Source organism: Geospiza fortis, unplaced genomic scaffold, assembly GCF_000277835.1.
Source record: "Geospiza fortis unplaced genomic scaffold, GeoFor_1.0 scaffold108, whole genome shotgun sequence".
NCBI classification, from domain to species: Eukaryota; Metazoa; Chordata; class Aves; order Passeriformes; family Thraupidae; genus Geospiza; species Geospiza fortis.
The window spans coordinates 1569246-1595046 of NW_005054439.1; the positions used below are offsets into that span (position 1 = coordinate 1569246).

At 37.1% G+C, this 25801-nt stretch overlaps 1 protein-coding gene across 1 annotated transcript in view; it reads left to right on the forward strand.

Annotated features, from left to right (window-relative positions):
* The window catches only part of NFX1 (nuclear transcription factor, X-box binding 1), a 70704-nt gene extending 48313 nt beyond the window's left edge, over positions 1 to 22391 (forward strand). The window contains exons 19-24 of the mRNA XM_005427263.2: positions 3017 to 3058; positions 3418 to 3516; positions 7187 to 7253; positions 10341 to 10486; positions 17012 to 17113; positions 18585 to 22391. Coding sequence (XP_005427320.1) covers positions 3017 to 3058; positions 3418 to 3516; positions 7187 to 7253; positions 10341 to 10486; positions 17012 to 17113; positions 18585 to 18648 — 520 coding nt within the window. The 3' untranslated portion in view covers positions 18649 to 22391. The remainder of the gene's footprint in view (positions 1 to 3016; positions 3059 to 3417; positions 3517 to 7186; positions 7254 to 10340; positions 10487 to 17011; positions 17114 to 18584) is intronic.
* Positions 22392 to 25801: the final 3410 nt, after the last annotated feature.

The following is a 25801-nucleotide window of genomic DNA, read 5'->3' on the forward strand; positions in this document are numbered from 1 at the left end:
CTGTGCAAGCCCATGGGCTATCATCTTCTCCAGGAGTATGCTGTGGGAGACAGTGTCAAAGGCCTTGCTGAAGTTCAAATAGTCAACATCCACAGCCTTTCCTGCATCCACCAGATGAGTGGCCTAGTCATAAAAAGAGACCAGGTTAATCAAACATGACCTACCCCTCATAAACCCATGCTGGCTTGGTCTGATAGATGCCCTGTCTGTCCTGTTAGTGCTGCGTGATGACACTCAGTATAAACTGTTCTGTCATCTTACTGGATACTGAGGTCAGGCTAACTGGCCTATAATTGCCAGGATCCTCCTTCCTACCCTTTTTGTAGATGGGTGTCACACTGGCCTACTTCCAGTCATCTGGACCTTCACCAGTGAACCAGGACTGCTGGTAAATGATAGAGAGCAGCTTTGCAAGCTCATCTGCCAGCTCCCTCATCACCCTGGGATGGATCCCATCTAGTCCCTTAAATTTATGAACATCCAAGCAGCTCAGCAGTTCTCTGACTGCCTCCTCCTGGATAACAGCGGGGGGTATTCTGCTCCCTGATACCATCTACCAACCCAGAAGGACAGTTGTCCTGAGGACAAGCCATCTTCCCACCAAGGACTGAGGTAAAGAAGGCGTTACGTACTTCCACCTTCTCCTCATCTGCAGTTACTAAGTTCCCTCCCTCATCCAATAGAGAGCAAAGGTCTTACCCTTCCTTTTGCGGTTAGTATATTTGTAAAAACATTTTTTATTATCCTTTACAAAAGTTGTCAAATTAAGTTTGAAGTGAGCTTTGGGCTCCCTAATTTTTTCCCTACGTGCCCTAGCAACCCCCTTAAATACTTTCTGAGAGCCCTGACCCTCATTTCAAAGATGATACATCCTCTTTTTATTCCTAAGTCCTTTCAAAACCTCATTATTTTGACAGTCCATCCAGGCTGAACATTTGCCTTGTCAACTCATCTTTTGGCACACAGGAACAGTCTGTTCTTCTGTCTTCCAGATCTCTGTTTTGAAACACACCCACCTTTCCTGAATTTCTTTGTTTTTAGGGTTGCTTCCCAAATAATATGGGAAATATTCTAACTCTGAATAATCTCCTAAATAGGCCAAAGTCTGCCCTCTGGAAGTCCAGTGTAAAAGTCTTATTGAAATCCTCCTGATTCACCAAATAGCAAGAACTCTGTAATTTCATGATTGCTGTTCCCCAAGTGGCCTTCAACCACCACATCTCCCAGCAGCCCGTCTCTTGTTTGTAAACAGTAGGTCTAACACAGTCCCTCCCCTGGTGGGCTTACTCACCAGCTGTGACAAAAAGTTGTCCTCCACGCACTTGAAAAACTTCCTGGACTGCCTCTTTTCTGTTGTATTAAGTTACCAGCAGATGTCTGGTAGGTTGAAGTCACCTACAAGAACAAAGGCTGGTGGTCTTGAAACATTCTCCAGCTGCTCATAGAATAAGTTGTCCACCTCCTCTTCCATTTCGGGTGGATGATAAGACTCCCAGTAGGATGTCAGCCTTGTTGGGCTTACCCTTAATTCTTACCCATAGGCATTCAACTTCGTTGTCATTAGTTTCAATACCCATGGGATCAAAAGCCTCCCTAATATAAAGGGCCACGCCTTCACCTCTTCTCTATTTCCTGTCTCTTCTAAAATGCTTGTAGCCATCCAGTGCAGCGCTCCAGCTATGTGAGTTGTCCCACCACGTTTCCATGATGGTGACTACATCACAGCTTTCTTGCTGTACCATGGCTTCCAGTTCTTCTTGTTTGTTACCTGTGCTGCATACAATAGTATACATGCAGCTCAACTGGGCTGCTGATTTCACCCCTAACTCAGGCTTACCACCCTTGGACCTGCTTGCAGACAGCCCAGCTGCATCCCCTTCCCCCTTCAAACCTAGTTTAAAGCCCTCTCAATGGCGTCTGCCAGTTCATGAGCTAAAATCCTTCTGCCCTTAACAGAGAGATGGAGCCCATCCAGTTCCAGCAGCCAGGTGCCACAAAAGTTGCTCCATGATCAAAGAACCCAGAATTCTGCTGATGACACCAACCCTTGAGCCACTTGTTGACAATGTGGGCTTCCCTCTTCCTTTGAATGTTTTTCACTGCCACCAAAGGGACTGAACAGAGCACTACCTGTGCTCCTGCCCTGTCAGCAACTTGACCCAGTGTCCTAAAGTCCCTTTTAATTTCCCTGACACTCCTCTTTTCAATCTCATCACTGCCAACCTGGAGTATCAGCAGTAGGTGATAATCAGAGGGCTGAATCAGCCCAGGCAGTCTCTCAGTAATATCCCATACCTGGGCCCCAGGGAGGCAGCAGACCTCCCTGTGGGATGGGTCTGGTTGACAAATGGGGCCCTCTGTTCCTGTCAGAAGGAAGTCACCCACTACAACCACCCTTCCTTTTTTTTTATTAATATCAGAGGTGGTGATCTGTCGGAATGGATCATAGAAGAAGAGTAATTGAGAGGCCTGCTGGGCAAATAATTTTCTTGTACATTTTCTAGCTGACGCTCTAGATCCAGAGCCTCATACGTATTCTGAAGTGGCACCTGGGCGGGTGATGGGGGTTGGGAGGAATGTCTGTTACCTCCCTGAGTAGGGACCCATTTCCACTCCCCTTCATCCACCAGGTGTCCTCTTATTGCCTGACAGTAGGAGTCATGTGAGTCCTCTGACTCTTGGTGGGCCTCCCTCAAGGATGGAACTGCGGAACTCTACCAGTCAATTTCACTTTCAATTTACCAATATAACATCTAGTTCAGAAGCTTTTTTCCTCAGTTCCTATACAACCTTGGTAACTGCTGCTCCTGTTCAAGACCTGGAGAAGAGATTGGGTGCTCAAAGATCTTTGATTATTGCTTGTTTATTTTTAGCTCTGTCTGTTCTAATACGATAAAATATTCTCACATGTTCTTGTTACTTCTTTAGGCTGTAATAATATGACACTAACATGCTACAGTTTGAAAAGTATGAGGGGCAGCAGTGATTCTAATTTTAGTTTTCTTTCATAATTCAGGTTGCAATGTGACGAAGAATGCTTAGCTATTCAGAGGAACAGGTGGGAAATTAACTTGCTTCATTTTTTTTTTAACAGAAGTAGTCTAGTTTTGGAAAGGTAATGCTATGTAGAGAAGAAATCTTTTTCTTCATGACCTAGAGAACAGATAAATGTGGAGATGATTCCTGTTATAAAGATCTATATTGAATGATCAGAAATCTTGCTAGAATATTCTAGCTCTAAATGAATAGTTTCAAATGTATAGACCTTATATTTCGCAAGCTATTAATTAGTATTAGTAACCTGTAACTTAATTCTTCTATAACATGTGGAAGGCTGGGGGGATTTATATGGGGGTTTTTTTGTTTGCTTATGTTTTGTTATATTTTGGGGTTTTTTTCTCCTACCCTCAAATTCAGGCGCCTTGCTGAAGCCCTTGAAATAGATGATAATTCTGATCCTTTTAAAATCCGTTCCTCTGGACCAAAGTACAGTGACCTTTTAAAAGAAGATGCAAGGTATGTGTTTTAATGATGGCAGGTGTCATAAATCAACAGTGTTGAGAGCAAGATGGAAAGTGCAGAACAGTTCTATTTACTCTTCTAAAAATAGCTGCCTTGGCATTAGAAAGCAGTTAAAAACAAAGAAGTTGATATGCACTTCTCAGGACCTCCCAAATGAGAACCTGAAAAGTAAAAAGTGCCTGACAGGTTACTTTTTTCAGTAATCAGACCAGATTTAAAATGGTGACATGATTTTACACCTTTCTCACTATGAATCAGTACATGTACTTTTCACATCTCTACTGCTTTTACTCAGAACTAACTTCTACCTCCGTACTCCATTTCAAAACAAAGGCAAAAGTGATGACTAAATAATGAAATGATTATTATAATTATAACATTTAGACTATCATAGCCTACTGTTCTTTCTACCAGGTCCCATTTATTTTTTTGCCTTACTGCTTTTATTTTAAAAATAAAGAAATTGAATTATCAAAATGTTGGATGCAGAGCAAAGTGTGTGCCAGTGTGACTGCATAGAGGGTTGCTAGACTGAAACATCCTAAAATGAGGCAATGGGAAATCAAGGTAATATCAAAACCACCACACCAATAAATACTTTGTAATCTGGAATGACATGAAGGGATCAGACACATTTTTGAAAAGATGTTGAGATGATGTGTCATCTGAGAGTTTTTACTCTTGTGTTTTTAGGCATGACATTAGTTTTTACCAGGTCTAAGTTTTGTAGAACAGCTTAGTATGTTTTCTTCTTCCTCCAGTATTCTAATGCTGCATAAATTTCATTGTTTTGTAAGGATGTTTGCTACTTGAAAATCCTTTGTTTAATTTGCTTATATTTTGAAATAAGTGAAAATTTTACATAAGCAACTATTCAGAATTTAAGAGTAAGTTACATCTTCTTTACTTCCAACTGATGAACCTACTGCAGAATAGGAGATGAATGTTTTCATTGTGGGGCTACTGTTTTATTAGTATTTGCATTTAAAAGTGCTATTTTATAAGGACTATTCTCTTAGTTGTGTGTAGAATATGTTTTGCTTCATCTTTTTCAGAAAACACAGCACACACTTTCAGTACAATAAGAAAGGGAAGGTTTTGCATTGTGTATATAGTCTACTGTGGTTTTTTGGAGTACAGTTCTGTCTCGTCTTTCTGCCAGCCACTACCCATAGTGCAAGTGTTCATCTTTCACGTACAGAACTGACCAGGATCATGCCCTGTACTGCAGATGGTCGAACAGATACCTTGAAAAGTAGCCTTAATGCTTTCACACTCCTCTTTCTTTCTGTGATTTTACTTGTGTTTCTTTTGTGGCCTCTTTACACTGGTAATTTACAATAAACAAATACACCAAGGTTATTCTTACTGAGTCATAGCTAAAGCAAAAGTTTTTGTTAATCTTCAAGTCAATTACTTTGTACATTGAATTACTGGATTTCATTTATGTAGTATTACAGATAAATGAGCTTCTACTTATAGTAACATAGCTCTCTTCACAAGAGCAACAATTTGTGACTCTATGGCTTTATGAATTTTCTTCCTTGACTTATCCTGATGATCTTTTGTCTCAGTAGTTTAGCAAAAGATTTGTCTTTCCATCAAGATGGCAGGATCCAGATATTGTATCTTTTACAGTATGTTTTTCAGGTGGCTCAGTATTCTGAATAATTTCTGACAGACTAATTTTTTCTTGCTGCTTGCATCACTCCAGTAATGCAGGAGTTCAGCGGTTGTGGCTTTCTACAGAGCATAAGTTATATGCAGGATCTTAGAATGATTGAGAAACATAAGAGCAGTCTCTCTGTGCATTCAGAGTCATTGCCTCAAGAAGGTAGCAGCTACCAAAGTCATAACTAGAATGTCATCTTATCTTCTTTAGGCAATTAGTTGATCTGTGTAGCTGATACATTGTCAAGAGCTGAAAGAAATGTATACCTAAAAATGAAGAAAACTTGAGAAAGCTGTAGGAATTCCTGATTTTGAGGTGTAATCTTTAATTACAGAATCCTAAAGCTCCCAAAATGCAGTACAGCTCCAGGTAACAGGAAGAAGATAAGCGAGCGTAAGCCTGCCAAGATAATATGTCTCCTTTGTAGGACAGTGGCAGGAGAAGGGGGCACCAGGAACAGCATGGTAATGCTAATCTTGCTGATGTGTTTGTCAGGATCTGATAAGGAGTCAAAAGAAGTCTCTCCACCATATAGCTTTACATGAGGAGATACTCTGCTGCCAGGGGGAATCCATCTTGTAGCATGGAGATGGCTACCAACTGACCACAGATCAGAGGGTACAGTTCCACTGGCTGGACACCTCAGCACTGACCTTTCTAAGAAGCTTTAGAAATACATACAGAGAGTAAGCAAATGCTCAGGTTGATCTGTTGGCATGAAGTTGGAGGATAGATCAGCACAAGTATCAATGTCCAATTGGACATTGATGATGTTGAGGCTGCTATTTGATGAATTAAAACTACTGGAGAAGGAGAGATGCCACATGAGCTGACTCTGTATTTCACACCATAGGTGTCTGGAGATCCCTTTCTTTTTAACTCTACCCAATTCAAATCCTTTTTCCAGTTCTCCCAGTGTTGTACTTCTGTCTAATGAAGACCAAGGAGTTCTCGTAGCTATATTCAATGCCTGTGTATGCTTGCTAAACCTTGAAGGTTTATTTACTAGTGATGGGCTAATTCCATCATATCTGATCAAGTGCTGTTGGTAGCTGAGCTATTCAGTGTTGACATTTTGCACATTTGTTTGAGACCATTTTTATGGTCTTGATGATACATTGACTTCAGTACCCAGAACTTTGGTAGCTCATCTACCAAAGATAGTTGTACTTGCTTTGGTAGGCACTTCTTAACTGGTTAAATTCTGATGTTATTATTTTCTGATGTCATTCACAAAGTAGTACTGTGTTGGTATGGAATAGTGCCTGGGTTTTGAAAAATTACTTAATACTAACCAGCTTTGAGATATGAAATCTTCTTGTAGTCTTTCTTCCCCATGGGGATGGTGGCCTAACAAATAGCAACCTTACTTTTAAAATTAGTTTACCTGCTTATTTAAGAACAGAGCACAAAGTTCACCTTTACGTGAAAGACTTAAAGTACTGTGATGAAGGTAGTTACCAAAAATACTTCAAACAAATCCTTAGTATCTCGCATCAAGAATGTTTTATTTGCTTGCCAATAGCCTTATGCTGCTTCTTGAATTCTTCATAATTTGTTTTGCTAGGGGAACTGAAGACCAAAATCAGTGAACTTTGTCTTGGAAAAGAACTCCACTTTGTTTACCCTATCCCCATTTTTGTGTCTCATCTTATCTTGTAATTAAGTAAATTAATGACACGTAATTTAAAAACACCAAAATGGCAACTTCAAAATCTACATTGTTCATTTGAAAATGTAGAATTATATTGTCAGACAGTAGAACCATGTCATAGAATTTTATATTTGGTTGCAGTTGACTAAGAGGAAATAATTATTTTTGTAATAGTGATGACACACTAACAGTCTTTTGATATGAATGAAGCTTTTGCTTGAGTCATTTCTGTTCTTGTTTTTTTCAATTTGTTCTTGTTGAAAAATACTACAAAATATTAAGATATTTTATCTTTGTACACTCTCTTGCCTTGTTAACCTAGAATGCTGTTCTTGCAGGAAGGATATAAAATTTGTCAGTGACATTGAGAAGGAAATGAGAATGCTTGTGGAAGCTGTGAATAAGGTCAGTGTTCATATACGAGTTTGATATTACTGAACTTTATTAATACTCATAGTTATAAGTGGACACTAGATCTGTTTGGGCTCCAATATAGTGCACAGTTTATTGTAAAAAGAACAAAATTTTTGGGAGACCTAGTAGTTCAGGGTTACTTTGGTGCCAGACCTTTCTTAAGGATTCAAGCAGTGCTAGGCTTTAATGCATCAATGGATTATCATCAATTTTTGGATCTCTATTAATAAAATATTGTTAAAGATGATGTTTAAACATTCAGACTTTGAGAAGGAAGGCCTAGGTACTTCTGATCCCTGTAGTGGAACTTGCTCACAGATTTTTGAATACCTTCCTGTATTTGCCAATGCATGAGGTTGTCCTCTTTCTTCAATAAGAAAGCCTGGATTCAGCCACAGTGTTTGAGAGACTCCAGTATACTTAGAGAAATTGATACCACAGACACAATCATATGTTTTTCAGTGATAACACATTCAGCTATGTCAGGATAGCTTGCTACTACTCCATGAAAGACCCAGTATATGTGGTTCAAAGGACCATGTAAACTATACTATCCTCAGTTGCCCTTAGCTTAAGAAGGAGCTAATCTTCTGTTAAAAAGCATAGTTTTGAACTCCCTAGGCCCTAAGGACAGTTACTTAACTTTATTCCTTCAAAAAATTATGGATGATGTTTCTTAAACAATCTTGGTGCTTATCCATCTGTCTAATGTTCTTGCCCATTGTTTTTGTCATTAGAATGAAAGACTAAAATGAGTCAATCTGTGTCTAGTTATCAAAGGGGCCCTGTGGGGTCATCCAGTCCAAGCTCCAAGCTCAAGCAGGGTCATCCTAGAAAGAACATTGCATGGGATTGCATCTAGACAGATCTCCAGTGAGAGAGACTCCACAGTCTCTCTGGACAATCTGTTTCAGTCTTCAGTCACCTGCACAGTAAAGTTCTTTCTTATGTTCATGTGGAACTTCCTGTGCATCAGTTACTCCCTAGTGCCTCTTTTCCTGTTGGTTGGCACTATTAAGTGGCCACCTATTAAGCGGCCAACTATTGACCTGCCTGGCTCCATTCTCCTGACACTCTATCTTCAGATACTAATTGACAAAAGAAATAATAATATATAAAATCCTATTTGTCATCTCTTCTTGAGGCACAATAGGCCCAACTTTTTCAGCCTATGTTTGTGAGGTGCTCCAGTCCCCTGTCATCTTTGTAGCCCTCTGCCGGACTTGCTCCAGGAGCTCCACTCCTCTCTTGTACTGAGGAGCCCAGTACTGGACACAGAATTCCAGGTGAGGCCTCATGAGGGCTGAGTAGAGGAGCAGGATCACCTCTCATGACCTCCTGGTCACACTCTTCCTAGTGTACCATGTCATTAGCCTTGTGCCACAAGGGCACAATGCTGTCTCATGACAGCTTGTTGCCTACCAGCACGTCCAGATCCTTGTCTGAAGATCTGCTTTCCAGCAGGTCAGCCTATACTGGTGCATGAAGTTCTTCTTCCCTGAGTGCAGCTCTCTGTACTTGCCTTTAAAGAATTTCAGAAGGTTCCTTTCTGCCCATTCCTCCTGCCTGCTGAGGTCTCTTTGAAGGGCTGCAGAACGCTCTGGGGTGTTGGCCACTCTTCCTAGCTTTGGGTCGTCAGTGAACTTGCTGAGGAGAAATCTGCCCCTTCATCCAAGTCACTGATGAATAAGTTAAAATGATACTAGAGCCAGTACTGACCACTGGGGAACACTGCTAGTTACAGTCTCTGCCACTGATCACAATCCTCTGAGATCTGCTGTTCTCAGTACACCTCACTGTCCAGTCATCCAGGTTGCACTGTGTGAGTTAACCCATGAGGGTGTCAGAGGACACAGTGTCAAAAATCTTCCAGAAGTCCAGGTAGACAATATTCAGTGCTCACACCTTAACTATCCAGGGGACAGATAGTTGTTTTATTGTACAGTCAAATTGGTTAAGCATGATTTTCCTTTGCTGAATCCATACTGACTGATCCTGATCACTTTCCTGTCATCCCATGATGACCTTGAGGATGAACCATTCCCATCACCTCTCCAGAAACTGATGTGAGACTGTGTGTTGGTTTTGCATGGCCTGGTTTTTGGTAGTGATGGGGTGGGGGTCACAGAGGTAGCTTCTGTGAGAAGCTACTAGAAACCTCCACTGTGTCCAGCAGAGCCAATCCCTGATGGGTCTGAAGATGGACATGCCACTGGCCAAGACTGGGCCAATTAGAAATGATGGTAATCTCTAATTACCTCTGCAATAACATATTTAAGAAGAAAGCATAACAAAGGTGGTGTCACAGTTTTGATTCCAGCTAGAGAAGAGGAGGAAGTGAAAGCTTGTGAGGGAAACAACATGGAGATACCAAGGTCAGTGGAGAAGGATGGGCAGGAGGTCCTCCAGGTGCCAGAGCTGTTAAGGACATGGGCTCATAGGGCCCTGCTTCTTTGTTTGTTTTTTTACTGTTGATATGATAATCAGTGCTGAATCAAGCATTATCAGTCTTTGTTAACAGATAAAAAATAGAACATTGGGGTTTTATTTAATAAAGAATCTACTGATGACATTACATGAGGAACTTGCAGATAAATAGCTTCTTTGGTAGAGGGAAGTGATTGATAAATTTGACATCTTTGTAGCTATCTGCAGTATTTGCATTATGAAGCCAATCTGCAAAATAAAATTGGATCTGATGTGAACTTGCCAGATCATTCTAAAAAATACAAATTCTGATAAAAATATTTTTGTGTTGTTTTTTGGAATTTAAGTAGAATGACTGTAATCAGGATTTATATTTCAAACTTAAAATATACCCCGGTGTGGGCATGTGTGAACTTCGAGGTGATGGAAACAACAGAGAACATACACTTTAATTTTGGAAATTAAATTGATAATTTTAGACGAGCTTTCTGTCAATACAGAGGTCTTAGCAATTTGTGGTATTGATTTTGTCATAACAGCAAAATTTTAGAGGTAGAAACACTTTTTTCATTGTTTTCTTCCCCCTGGCTCTCCTGAAGGAAAACTTAACCTTCTTTTTTTTTCTTTCTTAACCTTTTCTGTTGAATTCAGGGCAAGCACACAAAGAAGAGTCATTGTTACCCACCAATGAACAGAGATCACCGCAGAATCATCCATGAATTAGCTCAGGTTTATGGCATTGAAAGTGTGAGCTATGACAACGAACCAAAGCGCAATGTTGTTATCACTGCAGTGAAGTATGTAATTCGTTGTTGCTTTCAAATCTTTTCAGTATAGTTTAAATAATTGGATGGTTTTTTATCACTTAACAGAAGGAGTTTATTTACAGTGCAATTTGCAAAATGCAGTAATTTCCAGTAGAATAATTTTTAAAGCAGTTTTTGAATTGATAGTTCAATGGGCTTATTTACTCAAGTAAATCTTCAGAGAAGAAAACACCATTAGAAATAAAAAAGCTAAGAAAATATTCTGCAAGATTGTTTTCCATTCATCTTTCCAGTAACTTTTGGTCATCAGCTAGATTTGAAAGAGGTATCAAAAGTAATGTATGTAATAAAATTTTATGAAAACCAATTTCTGGGTTGAGAAATCATAGTTAAATTTGCACCATATTTAAAAAAATCTGCTTATTGTAACATATTTCTCCATCTATGTGAACCTATCACAGAGTATACTCTCTCTTTAGCTAATGGACAAAGAGGGAACAGGAATTACTGCAAATGGAGGAGATTTTGTAGCAAAAATGAAATGTTTTGGAGAACGCTCACAAAAGGCAGTTCATTGTAGAAAAGAAAATTAAAGGAATACAGCTAGGAAAAAACCAAGATGATTGCACTAAAGACATAGTATGGGAAGACTTCTTATATCAGAACTTCATTGATTGTGCTCCTTATTCAGCAGCGTATTTAGTTTAGTGTTGTCAAATTGTGACTATTTAACAACCAGTTGTTTTTAACTGTAAATATTGACTGCAATTGTAAGAAGTCTCTCATCTTCCATGCTATTAGAGTGCCATGAGCTATTCCTGAACTTGTTCATCAGTTGGTAGCTTAGCTACAGTCTTGTTTTCTTCCAAAAGAGATGGAACATTACTTTGATCTTACAATGTAAGATACTTTTTGTTTCAAGTAAAGGAAGATGAGCAAAGAGTTCATATTTAAAAAATGTCTATTAAAAAAAAAAAGAAATCGGAGGGCAGATGAGAAATTAGTGAAGATGATAAAAGAAGCAGAGCGGATGATTATGCTTTAAAAGCAAAGGGATATTTTGCAACTTGAGGGTGGGAGGCCTTCCTCTGTATGGTTTTAGGACAGATTGCACACTTTTTCTTCTCTTGGGTTTCTCAGGGAGTAGTGTACTGTGCAGAATGCAAATGCTTCTATTTTATTACTACCACTCTTAAAAGACACTTGGGTGGTTTGCTGAGACTATTCTTCAGCTGCATAGCAGTATTTTTTAATTTAATGGATTATTCCAAAGCTTCTTTTAATTTTCTTTTTATTTGCCACTTCTTCAAAATATAAAAAACATTGTAGCCTCACATGAAAATAGCTCATGTTCTAGAATGATATTTTTGAGTATTTCACAATGGCTTCTTCAACTCCCAGAGCTAGTAATTACCAGAAAGTCAAAATGGTTTTGTTTCATTCTATCTCAGCAATGCCTTTATATTTCGATCATGGGCTCTTTCATGTATAAATAAATGAAAATCATTCAGGCAAAAAGACCATTCCTTCTCTTCACACTCCAGTATTTTGTCATTCAAATTTTAATATCCCTACACAAGTCCGTTAGAAGGGTGAGAAAGTCTCCTTGGTACTAAGAAAGCTTCCTCCAACCAGGTTGTTTCCTATTCCAGAGATCTAGCGGCAAACTTTGCCTTCAGCCTCTGCCTCCCTTACCATCAGTAAAAGTTTGGTCATATTAGCTGCATTAGAATCACTCGTGTGCAGCATTGCCCATATAACCACAGAGAAGATCATTCCCAGTACTGATTGACTGTTAAGCTTAATCTGAATTACAGTTCTGGGTGTCATTTGAAGTTTAAGACCCGTAGTGGGTCCTTTCAAGTGCCTTTCTCTGTGCTTGCCTGTTGGGCATCTTTGCAGTCTCCATCTTTTGAACAGTTGCAATACAAGGTTCAGAAGTAATATCCAGACTGTTGTGATGAGAAGGGTAAAACTTTCTTTTCAAAGTACACACTTGTGTTTCACTGTACCTGTCAGTGTTTTTTTAAAGTTTTTTACTTAGAGGAGTAAAAATTTCCTCCTTCTCCAAATAACTCTGGATTCCAGAGCCTGTTAAAGGGGTGCCTGCTTGTTTTTATGTAGTGGCCAATGTATAAGCAGCTTGTCTGGACTTGAGAAATCCTAGAAGTGGTTCTGAGGGCAGTTATTCCTGTAAGACCGACCTTTTACTTCCAGGCAGAACATTAGGCTCAGTTTTTCCTCATGAACAAGGGACTTCTCAAGAAGGTGACAAGGTCCCACGTGGTTCTCACTGAGAAATCCACATGCTGTCATAGTTTCATTGACATGTCCTGTGTTATCTTTTTTCTCCCAGGATTTTACTTCCTTTCAGTAAGGTCAGTCTGAAAATGGTTTTGAAATGGATACCTAGATATAGACTCTACAAAATAGCAGAATCAAAGACCTAAACAAATTAAACCCCCTGTAACCACATGGAACATCATGGCAGTTATTAGATCATGGCAGTTGCATCGCAGAAAGAAAATGCTGCACATCCCAGTACATTTAAGTACAAATACTGCTATAAGGTCACCAGCCAAGGTGGTTTTAACAGCAGTCCTGCTTCAGAAGAAAGATGCATCTTTTTCTAACTGTTTTTTTCCTTAAATGTTTTTGTAAATTGTTTGCCCTGAGAATAGTATGTGCTGCTTCTAGAAAGCTTTTAACATAGAATATATGAAGTTTAAACAATCAGGAGATTGTTTAAGAGCCATTTGCTTCATTATTCCACCTCAACTGCTACCAGTTTTTGGAGACATTTTCCAGAAAAATCTGCTCTGTCTGAAAGATGGGGGTGCTTTTTTGCAAGACTACATGGAATAAGTCTGAACAGATTGGTGGACAAAGAATTTTGTAGTAGTTCATAACAAAACAGTTCAATGCTGATCCATCCTGTAGTTACAAAAATTGAGCTTGAAGTCTTGAAGAAGACAAATTGAGTCATGATTCCCACATTTCAGTTTTATACAACAGGCCATCCTGTCAGCAGTAGCACTGCCTTAAAATTGGCAGATGGTTTACGTTCATGCTTTTCCCATACTGCCATTAAAAATGTGTCATCTCAACTTTGTTGCTTGAGGCAGGCACTTGGTTTTTCTTTTCCTTACTTTGAGAATAAGTTAATGAAATGAAGAATGGAACTTTCATATCAAAATGTCCAACATACTGTCAGAGCCTTCTGTTTTCATATCAACAGTTCTTTCACAGCTGATGATAGATAACCATGGGTTAAGTAGGGTCTGCTTTCTTTCTTATTTCTGGTAATTAATTAATCAAAGGGGTTTTTTCCCATTGTGCATCTGTTTAGTTGAATTGTTGAATTTAGTTGTTCGGGGTTTTTCCACATGGGCTAAATGTGAGTGACTTTCATTTTTTTTTTCCTTTAACCAATCAGTGTGCCACCAATGTATACAGAAGGTGGTGGTAATTTTGCTGAAGTGTGAGTTTATAGATTCTCGTCTCTAAATCTCCTGTGGGTTTTTGATGTGGTTTTTGTTGTTGGGGTTTTGGGTGTTTTGGTTTTTTATGGTTTTTTTGTTTGTTTGTTTGGGGTTTTTTGGTTTTTTTTTTTAGTTTTGGTTTTGGTTTTTTTGATGGTTGCTAAATTTTGTCAAAGCTAAAACATGTCCAAGCCTTAATGTGACCAAAGTGAGCAAAGCAAATTTGATTCCAGGGTCATCTCTGATTGTTCACAAGGCTTTGATCCCTCCTGATTTTTAAAAGTTTGCTATATTAACTCTCTACATCCTGGGAACATTTAACTTTAGAGCAGAACTGCTGATTTACTTTCTTGAAATGCAGGAACATTCTCTTTTTTCAGTAAGATTTTTTTTTTTTTAGCTAATGAGTAGAAATTACTGCCGCATGTATTCTTCCAAGTGTTCTGTTCCCAGCATTTCAGAGCTGTCATTTATTTTCTTTTTTACTATACAAGTGAGATATAGTCTGATATTCTAGAGTAAGGACAGACAACTTACTTTAATTGTTGAAGGCCTTTCTAGGCTTCCTTCTTTTTTTGCGTAATTATCTCCAGGCAATTTACTTTCCATGTTTTTGCATATCACAGTTGATAAAAATGAAAGACGGCAGAATACCCTCCCATCTACCACTGTTGTCTTTTTCCACTTAGAACTCTAGAGTTGAGTTGTAACTGAAATAGCAGTGTGAGCATTTGACTTTATATGGCAGGCTTAGCGCTAAGGGAGAAAAGGACTTTTTAACTGTTTTAGACAGGAGAGGAAAATCACCTGTTTTCAACTGATAGGACTGTAATATACTTGTTAGAGTATACCTGTAAACGTAATATAATCTTGAAAAAATTATGGCCAGTGACAAGTAACTTTTTTTCCAAATAATGAAAACTTTAACTGTTGGGGAGATGGGAATGCTTTTTTAATTGGTCACCTATGTTTGTAAGATCTTGTAGTTCATTGGAATAGAATGTCAGTACTCAGTTTAAAACAGTACTGAAAGGGGCTTAGGAATCACCACTTAATATTTTAGTGGACTTAACCTTGAAAATGTGGAGTTTTTCATCTGTGTTGCCACAATATCACAAAAATTTGCCCTTAAATGCAGACTGATAGAAACAAGATATTATTAAATAAAAAGATGAAGATAATGGAAATAAGACAAATACATAATTTTTATAAGCTCTGAAATAGAATTGGCATTCATCTGCGTACTGATGTGAGATTTCAACTGCTCAGGGAAATGGGGAAAAAGTATGAATTATCAAGTACGTGACAAAGCATGGAACTCAACATGTGCACTTTCTGGAATTATAACAATATGCAACCCATTGCTTTGCAGCATTGTTCCTATTCAGTGTGTAATTTTGAAGGATACAAGATGCATATGATGGTATTCATTGAGTAGGAAGTTAATGTAATTATCAAACACAGAGAATCTCATTATCTGGAGGAATATATTTAAAAATGGACGAATAAAGTAAATAAGGAGGAAACATCCTTTTTAGTGCTTGACACAGAATTGTGTAGGTTGGGAAAAGATCATTGTGTCCAGTAGTACTATCAAGTCTACCTACCATTAAACCAAGTCCCTAAACATACCTACACATCTTTTAAATACCTCCACGGATGGTGACTCCTCCACTTCCCTGGGCAGCCTATTCCAATGCTTGGCAACTCTGAGTGAAGAATGTTTTTCTAATACCCAATAAAAACCTTTCAGGAATGCAGTTTAATTTAGTGTACAAGAAGTAGTTTGGTCTGAAAATGTCAGTAGCATGGGTTTAGAAGAAAGTGCAGGAAGGGTAAAAAATTGACTTTGATGAGGTTTGAGTTTTAATTTATTCAGGCTTATCTGCCCCCAGATAAGATGAAGAAGAAACTGAGAACGGGAAAGATGCTAACAGTGGAAGCTCTTTCAGTCTTGCAGTTAAATCATCCAAGTGAAATAAGACAAACTCACTCTTGAAAAGTGGCTCATGAATTCAGAGGAAATTTTAAGAGATCTCCACAACCTATTAAAGATAGTGTGTTTGGTAATTATTTGGAATTTTTTTTCAGTTAGATGCCTTTTGGAAAGATGTTTCTAGGACTTTTTTTTTCCTGGGTATTGGGGGTTGTTTGTTTCCAGATTTTTTTTTTTTAATATATATATCCTTCCTTTTTCTCCAGCCTTTAGGCAGAGATTGCCAGCTGAAGCTGAGTGTGATTCACAGCCTAAAATATATAAGTATACATGCTGAAGTACATTGTCCTCCTATACTGGAGAACGTACTGCCCTGTAACCATAGCTGTGGGGTGACCCTTACACTGCAGATGGACAGGCACAAGTGTGGTGGCAATCACATAATAGATTGTAATTAGCGTGGAGGACAGAAGAAGTTGATTTTTTAATTTGCCCACTCTAATGCATAGTGTTTTTCTTCTGATCTGATTCACCTGGAACTGCTTACAAGTAAGAGGCAGTGTTGTTTGAGAGAGTGCCTTTTAGCAGAGTGCTGTGATCAATGACTTCAACATTATTTTCTGCCAGCATTTGAGAAGGTGTTTCCAAAATTTTAGATAATATATTGTAAAGATTCATTGAACTGTGTTCTTGTGGTGCTGAGTTAAGTTACTAAGTTGTTCCTTCTGATTTATATCTTGTTCTTTGAAAGAACAGATATGTTGCCCTAAAGTATCCCAGTTTTGCTATTTTAACAGTTGATCATATAGTGCACTTCATAGTAGAAAGGAGTTGTGGACCTCACATGTGGAAAAGAAGTCTGGTTACCAATGCTCAAATCTAGTAAGCTGCTTCTGCATCTTTTATAGACAGCAGTGAAGAGACATTTAGAATACTGGATAGATTTTTGGTAATGAAAATGTATTTTTTGGAGTATTGGTCTCCATGGCTGGAAAATTAAATATTTGAATAGACGATTTAAGAATACAAATGTGAGCTCTGATACCAAAATTGCTACTTACAAATATTAGTCATTCCCACCTTCTTAATGAGTATGATTTCCTATTGAACTAAATACTCTTTCTTTTATTTTTTTAGAGGGAAATCCGTTTGTCCAAGCAATACCTTAACTTCTGTGCTAGATAAAGAAATGCAGAGCAGGCCTGCACCTCCTCTTCTTCATTACAAACAAACAGATAAGTAAGGAATTTGGATTTAAAACCTTATTCTTCAATTTTGTGCTGAGTTCCCCAAGGAACATATTCCTGAGCTTCAACTTCATATGCCCTGTTTCTGATTTTTTCCCTTTTTTCTTCTTTGGAGCTTGCAGTATGCATTAAGATGTTCTTTCCACAGACATAAGCATGAAATGAAGTGATAACAAAATGTGAGAGTGGCTGTGTGGTATGGGGGTAGTAGCATAACAAATATTATTTGGGTTTAAAATTATTTTTAAATAAATATTAGATAATTGGGAAGAGAGTGCTCTTTTGGAGGTTTGGGATTCTTTTTTTTTTTCTTTTACCTTTAACCAGTGTCTTACTGGCATAAAATGATTTATTTGGACTAGTACTAAATGCGTTTTTCTTGTGTATATGTGACTACACAGTTGATTAAAGGTGACCTACAATTTTTGTCAAATAGTAAGAATTACTGAATATAGGGTATATAAGGCATCTTGGTGAATAGTCTTAAAAGGACAGTCTTTATATTGTATGACCTGCCAGCTTCAGATACTTGTAGTTATCTCATAGTTACAATTTTTTTTAATGGGTGGCTTTTTATTTTTTTGGGTTTTACCTTTTAGAAGTGTTTTCCTCCCAGATTTTTTGCAGATGAGCATCTGAAGTTATGTTCAAGTACCTTTTGCAGAAAGGGACTGCTTAACATTGCTTAACTACTTTTGGTAGGTGCTGCTGGAATACAAAGTAGGCTGTTCTGAAGAAATTGAAATTGTTTCAGAGCTAAGCATCTAGAGCAAAACATATTTCTAGAAGGATTGCTTAAGGTGTAACTCAGTGTCAGTTTTTAATAGGTTGATATTGTTTGTTTCCACTTCTGTGGGATTCCTGTCTTCAGTGACGCTAATTAATGCTAAGGAGTTATGTAGCAAAATTAAATAGAGGGTCTTAGCTGTTTATTTTTCATTACTAGAAGTAAAGTTTCTTTAGAAATTCTTAATTCTGCAAAATCTTTTGGAAGATCTCATGCTGTCTTACTGAAAAAAAAACTTTACAGTATTTGGATTTGCTGTGACAGTATATTTTTTGTTACTCTTGCTTTTGAAAGCAAGCAGGTTTGATCATCAGTATTTATTTTGCTATTTTCTTTAAAAAGGCATTTTGAACATTTAGTCTTCAGTACAGTATCATTTTTGTAATAAATATTACTGGTAAATTACATTTTCTGGTAAAATCCCAAAAGGCACTTAATCCATTCAGACGCATGTTGATGTACATTAATTTAATCAGTCATATGTTTTTGTAAAAATTCAGTAAACAAAGGCTTTCTGGAGCATTAAGGTACTTTGAATAAAACTTCGTTTAGAATTACATGCTATTGACCAATGCAGTGTGTATGTGCACATTGGGATATTATGGGAGTTTGTGATTCAGTTTACTTTGTATCTTTTTTTCCATGCATGTAATATCTAATATTCTTGTAATTTCAGGACTAGTGGAAACAAACCATTAAAGGAAGAGCCAGTAATTGACTACTTTGATGTCCAGGACTGAAGTGATTGATATAGAATCATTCAGATGAATAAGAATCACATAGATTATGATACAGAAGCTTAGAGGTGAAAATACTAAGTTATTGTGTGAGGTGCTTTTTGATTATCTGTCAAATGACCAGTTGTTCAGCATATTCATAATTTAACATCTAAAGTTAGCTAGATATGCTAGATTAAAAAGTTAAGCATTTCAACAGTTTATGTAACTGCATAATACCTAATCGTGGTATGAGTTTATTAAATCTGGGTTTGGTGCAATTTTGTATCTAATGTGCAGTCAGAATAATTTAGATTTTCATTGATGACTTTGAAGCAAGAGAACTGATGGTAAGCAGATAATATTTTTGAAATATTAAGAACAACAATAAATCTCAAGTATTTATTTTGATGTATCACACACAACTTAAAATGGACTAGAAATAATCTGTGATAAAAACACTGTTTGGGATATTCTTAAAGTATATTAATATTTTATTAATTCACTTTTGTGTTATTGTGGTAAATTTGAGAATTTGAGTTAGTCTTCTACATAGAAAGAAATACAAAATTTAAGTATAAATACATACATAAATGCCTGTTAAGAACACAGAATTGCTTTGGATTCTGAAGAACCAGTATTTGGGGAAGGTGGGGAATTAAAACTTACTCTAATTTATCTCAAATTTGATGTGTTTAAAAAGAAAAGCAAGCAAAAACAAAGAAAAACAACAACAAAACCACCCTCACAACAGGAGATTACTAATACTACTACTTTTTTATTCAAGACCTTGAACAAAATCAAACTTTATATATTATTTTGGTGTTCTGGGCATGATTTTATTGTGGTTTATATTTTTTTCTGTACTGTGCAAGCATAAGATGAATGTGTGAAGTTTGGTTTTAGTATGTTATGAATTTGTAAAATTTATAAGTCCAACTGCCTAAGCTATTTGGCAATGGAAAATCTTTGTTTTATGGGAAATTAACAAAATTAACAAAATGGGATGACAGTTTAAACACTGAAAGACGCCTGAGTGTTCTCATGATGGTGAATTGTTTCCAGATCTTGATTTAAGATAGGTGAGTAGCTCTCTGGGAGAGGAGATTGTAGGTCTGATCAGAAGAGGTGGTGCAGCTCTGAATTGGAGTCATATCTGTTCTCCTGAGGAGAAGGTTTTTTGTATTAATAGCTTTAGGAACTCTGATGCTGATGCACTCTGATTCTTATTCCTTGTGGCTGCTACTTGTAATACTTGAGGTGAGTCCCCTATACAGCATAGGAGGCTGATGATAAAAAGGGGCTCACTACGTTGTAGTGTGAGATTTGTTGCCAAAAAATTGAAAGCTCATGCTTAGATTCACGTAGAGTTATCATATGACCCTGAGCCTTAACTATGAATCATTCCATGGCTACATTTCAATTGAACACCTCATGAAACATGGAAGAACAAGTAGAAAACTCACAAACCATATTGTCCCCCCCAAATGTTCTAAAAATAAAATGCTTGCTATTATTGTATGTTTTTGTAGGGGTTTATTATTTCACATTTGTAAAAATGCAGTCTTAAATGGTACTAAACATTTGAAGTGTTTCAAGTAAAACAGGTATCTTTAAGAGTGTTCAAGCTTTAAATTTGTATGTAATGATTTAAATTTGTTTTACTTTTTTGTTTAATACTTTGTGAACAGAAATGAAAATTAAATCATTATGTCTTGCATTGCCCTTAATTTCTTAAGCAAATTATGGTTTGATTCTACAAGGTGTATTGCTAAGTTCAGCTGAAGAAATAAGTTACTTCCAGGAATGTATTTCTTCAATCCTTTCCATGTGAGGACTGTATCTGTACCAGTGCTTGCAGACAAGAGCTGTCTCAATGTGGCCAAACAAGGGCTATTCCTAGTTTTGAAACTCAGAGCTATGTTAATATAGCACTGACTTAAAGCTAGCAAGACCTCTATTAAGAATGTATGTAGTTAAGCCGCAAAGGTAGGTTCTAGACAGGAGCTGGCACACATGTCCAATGAACTGAGTCAGATGCATGTATACTGGAGCACACAGAGTTGGTTTATTATAGGTAGACCTAACATTACAAAAAATCAAAGTGGTTTAGTTGATAATAAATAGAATAAAGCTGAAGCCTACTAACTATTCACAGATTCACATGAATATAGCCAAAACCATCACATTTGTGCCTCTGATTTGAAATTTAAAACCTAAAAGGTTTTTGTGGTATTATTTTCAGCTCTGTTTAGTGGAATTTTTATCAGATTATGGCATAACATAAAAGCTCAACAGCTTTGGTGAGACACACTTCAGCAGTCAATTTGCCACATTTGTAATAAGAAAATGGAAGTAATCTCAGTTTCTCAAGCTAAGAATAATAATTATTACTGAATATGTTCATACTGAGAAGTCATACTTCTTATCACTTCTTAACTATGTGAATGTTAAAACATTTTTATACAACTATATGTCCCACATCTCTAAATCTTGGCTGTGGGATCCATATCTGTAGTAATGAAGCAATTCACAAGTACCAAATCTTTTTATTTTTAATTCATTTTAGTAACTTGGTTAAAAATATGATACCATATGTTTACCATGAAAGTGATTTTCCCTTGGAGCTCAGCTACATAGCCTTAAGAAGGAATTCAGCAAAGGTTAACAGTGGCGCTGTTTCTGTTTTGTTTTGCTTTTGCTGCAATGTATCAGTGACTTTCATATGGAATATGGAATAGTAATAAAGGCTGGAAATTTTATATATGTGATAATTTAGCTTCATATTGCACGTGTGCCTTGTGGTAATACTTTTCAAATAGCTATTTTTTAAATCTGAGCTGGCATTTACACTTTTTATCTAATAGAAGAATAAGTAAATAAAAGAAATTTTTGCATCAGTGAAGGCAGTGGCAAAAATCATGGTGGCATCACTGTAACTTATGACTTCAGCTTCAGTATGCTAGCAATTTTCCACAGCCCTAAGAATAATATTGTCTCCTGTAAATATATTTGAAGAAAGTACTTCTCAGTAAGCATCTTTTGAAATAAGTTATGTGATACCAGTTGGAATTCCTGCAACTTCATGAAGTGCTTTTAAAATTGTGTTTAAAATAGGCAGATAGTTTGGCATTTGGGCTCTGCTGTTACCTGTCTGTATAGCTTAAAATATTTAAAGTGCTCTGAATATTCAGTATTTGGGTTTAACATAAAATTGTATAAGATACATAAGTAAACTTCAAGATCACTTGTTTCTGTGACAGTTTTTACATTATCTGCCTCAAAATGAGCAAAGTAAAGTTTTTCTACAACACTTGTCATTTGTTGAAAGATCTATATTTAACTTAATTTTGTCAAGTTACTGATGTAAAATTGCTTTCTTTACAAACCCAAGATAAATCTAAACCCCTAAGTTCAGTGCTTTGGAATTGTTTGCAAACTTCATCTTGGTATTCAAGAGTTGGAAGACTGAGACATCACAGAGAAACAAGGGTAAAGATTTAAATGGACATTTGGGAAGTTCCTTTTTGTCAAATTTTTAAATAAAGTAGGTGGTTTCCTGGATTTGAAGTGATTTTTAAATGAATGCTGTGTGGAGAATGAAGCAAGTAAAGAGGGCTCCCCAGAAAATGGAGAATATGCTGCCTTCTCGGAATTCAGAGGTACAGGAGAGATGATTCTGGATAGAAATGTGCATTTTGGTTATATGAAAAACCTTTTATTATGTCAGCCTAAATGCTACTTGGCAATAAAATATATTATTGTAACTTACGGTCCCTTCATTGTTGTTTGTTCACCATTAAGTGGTAATGGTGACTGTAAGGCAGGTGGGGGGAGGGGAAGTGAGGGTAATGTAACATTAAAGTTCTGTGGGCATTAGATATAAGAAATTCAGGATGATATATGGGAGGTGGAGGGATGATATAAGAACTCTGCCATCACAGTTTAGTAAGTGACAGAAAGACTCAAAAAGCAAGCAGTCTGAAAAATCAGAAGTTTGAAGTGATTTGAAATAATTTGGCTCCTCCCTAAACTTTTAACCCAGGTCATGCATTTTCAGCAAAAGCCTGACCTGATAGTTCAGATGAAGTGCAAGATGGCTCATAGAAATTTAGGGAAGTAATCTGAGATTTAAGAGTCTTGAAAGACAGACTAAAACCTTTTAGCTTGCTACTTCAACTGCCTTTAATTTGGATTTTAATTTTAGGATATTTTTGGAGGATGAGGATGGCATGTTGCAGGTGTATAAGCATTGGAAAACATGTTAACTGGAAATCTTTGCCTGAAAAAAGTGCCTGCACTTCAGTTTGGTGTGTCATGGACCAGAGGGAGACCAAATACATCTTCCTTGTTAATGTGTGCAAATGGCAGCAGAAGAGACAATTGGTTTTGCTTTCTGTTCACTTTTCCATGTTTGGAAAAGGTTTAGATAGATACTATTGTTCAAATGTTGTGTTTCAAATATTGTAGCCTTTGTAGATACTGAATTCCCAGCAGAAGCCTTCCTATTTAATAAATGCTGTTCTCACCCTTTACTAAAATGCTGAATTCATAAGATGGTTGATGTGCAGATTTTTATGTCTATATATTTACTACTCAACCATAACCCAGAATATTAGAGCTATTAGAAAGGGCTTATGTAGAGAGGCTGTACTTTGGACGCTTCTGAGCTTTAGACCTGGTTTCTTAGTGTTTGTCATCTCAAGATTTTTGAAAAAGTAGTGCGGTGTCTTGAGCAGCTAGAGAGACCATGTTGATACTGTCCTACGAGAAGCAAGGTCCCAGAAGAATTCTAGGAATCTTTTGTTATTATCCATTGATAATAATGCTGTTTCAAGCATAGTATTTTTATTTTGTTTCTAAGTCAAGGTGTCTAATTTAGAATTTCTATGGGAAATACATGTTTCTTTCAAAACAGAAAGTTATTTTTATCACTGAAAGAATCTTTTTAAGAGCACAGATCAAGGTATATCACCTTTCTGGTATTTCAGACAACTCTTTTACCAGTTTTCGTGCCATTATGAGCTACGGCTGCCTTCTTTGGAGTTCTTTTCAGTGAAAGGGATAGGGGCAAAATATGTCTGTTGTGTGGAGCTCAGCTAAGCTTGGCCTTCTCAACTTTACTTTTTGTGAAATGTTCAGGAAATGGTTTGGTTTTCTGATGGATCTAATGTGTGCTTACTCCAGCATCCAATCATCTTACTACATTCACATTTAAAGTGTAGAAAATGTATTCTAGTCAGAGAACTAGAGGGCTTGATTTGTAAGGAGATGTAAGAAACGAAACTAAAAGCATCGGCACAAAGAAAAATCTATCTTAATAGAACATTTTTTATATGCTAGTCAAAAGGCTGTCTTTCAAAATGTGTATGTAGGGTAAGTTAACCTTTTACCAGGGAGTGTTACTTATAAATCTAGGACAGTTCTAGGAAATAGAAGCTGCGGTGAAAACTGTTGGATGTTGGATAGTCACTTATTTAACAGTACCAGGAAAGTACATTCCGTCCATTCAAGGCACCCAGACAACTTAACTGTTTTTTAACAAGCAATTCAAGGAATTTTCAGAATTTACTGCTATCACAGTAAGTTAGATACCTCTTACAAAGAAATGATGTTTCAGGAAGTACTAATTAAAATCTTCTGTCAGTTCAGTAACTCGTGGTGAGTACTGACTCAGGTTGGTGTTTAAATTCAGTATGCTGGCATCAAATAAATAGGTGCCAAAGTTTCTAGTTAAGCATGATTGCTTAGGAAGGATAGTTCAGCAGCTTCAATTAAAGTCTTTTGCAATTTTAATTATATTCTGTTGAAGTAGGCAGTGATTAAACAGGTATTGGGTTGAAATATCAAATCATTAATTTTTATGTAAGTTATATTTTTGATAACTTTATTAGGCATTTAAGGAGTGTATGTCTTGGCTGTCAGCTGATATCCATTACTTACTAAGTGAGTAATGTACTTACTAAGAACTGATAAAGCCCCATATACAGTTAATTTTTTAGTCCATGGTTTTCCTGCTTCTTCCAGCCCTGGCTATGAGAAATTATCTTAATCTTCAGCCTAAATGTGTACAAAGCCATGGACCTAAAATGGAATAACCTAATGCAATTGTGCAGGCTGGAGCTCAGTGTCTTGATCGCAGCTTTATGTAAAAAGAACTGGGTGCTGGGGCATCCTGGTGGACAGCGAGTTAACTGTGAGTTAGCAGTGCATCCTTGTGGCAAAATCAGTCATGCACTCTGCCCTGGATTGTAAGCACAAACACAGCAGGTCGAAGGAAGTCATTACTCTTCTCTATTCAGCACTTGTGAGATGATTTGTGTAATACTGGGTCCAGCTGCAGGCTCTACAGTACAAGAAAGACCTTGACTGAAACAACTCAAGCAGAAGAAGACCGAGTTGGTCAGGAGGCAGGAGTATATGACGTGACATAATGGAGAAGTCGAAGGTACTGGATTTGTTCAGCCTCAGAAAGGAGAACACTGAAATCTTTACTTCTGTCCACAAATACCTAACAAAATGTATAGAGAAGACAGAGCCAGAGTGTTCTGTAAAAGGATGATGGGAAATAGAAGTTGAAACATGAGACATTATTATTTGATACACATTTTCCCGAGGAAGGTGGTAAAATACAGGATGAGTTTAGTCAGATATGTTACAGAATTGTCTTCTGTGAAGACATTAAGAACTCAACTGTATGAGGTCCTGAATAGCCGCCTTTAACTGGACATGCTTGGAGCAGGAAATTGGACTACATCACCTCCCTGAGGTCTCTTCCAACCGATACGATCCTACAATTCGTGGCCAACCTAAAGAAGCTATGCTTTTGACTCAGTTTTGTCCCTGAGCTTTAGCAGTTCTTTTTCTACATACAATGTTAGCTGTCAAAGGTGTGTGTAGAGATGCATTAATAAAGTTCTCTCCATGTCTTTGCTGGGTTGTCTTGATCTCCCTGAGTTCCCTTTTGAACAGGCTGTTGATTCTCTTTATCATCTTAGTCTTTTTATTCACCTTTTTGAATGCAGCATAGAGTCTCAAGAAATTATTAGCAATTCTATTAATATGCTAATATCTGTGCTATATTTTGTCTTTTTCAAAAAGATTATGATTGGTTAATTGATAGAAGAGGTAATTGTGCAGTCACATTGAGATGTTCAATGCTCATAGCTCCTTGATG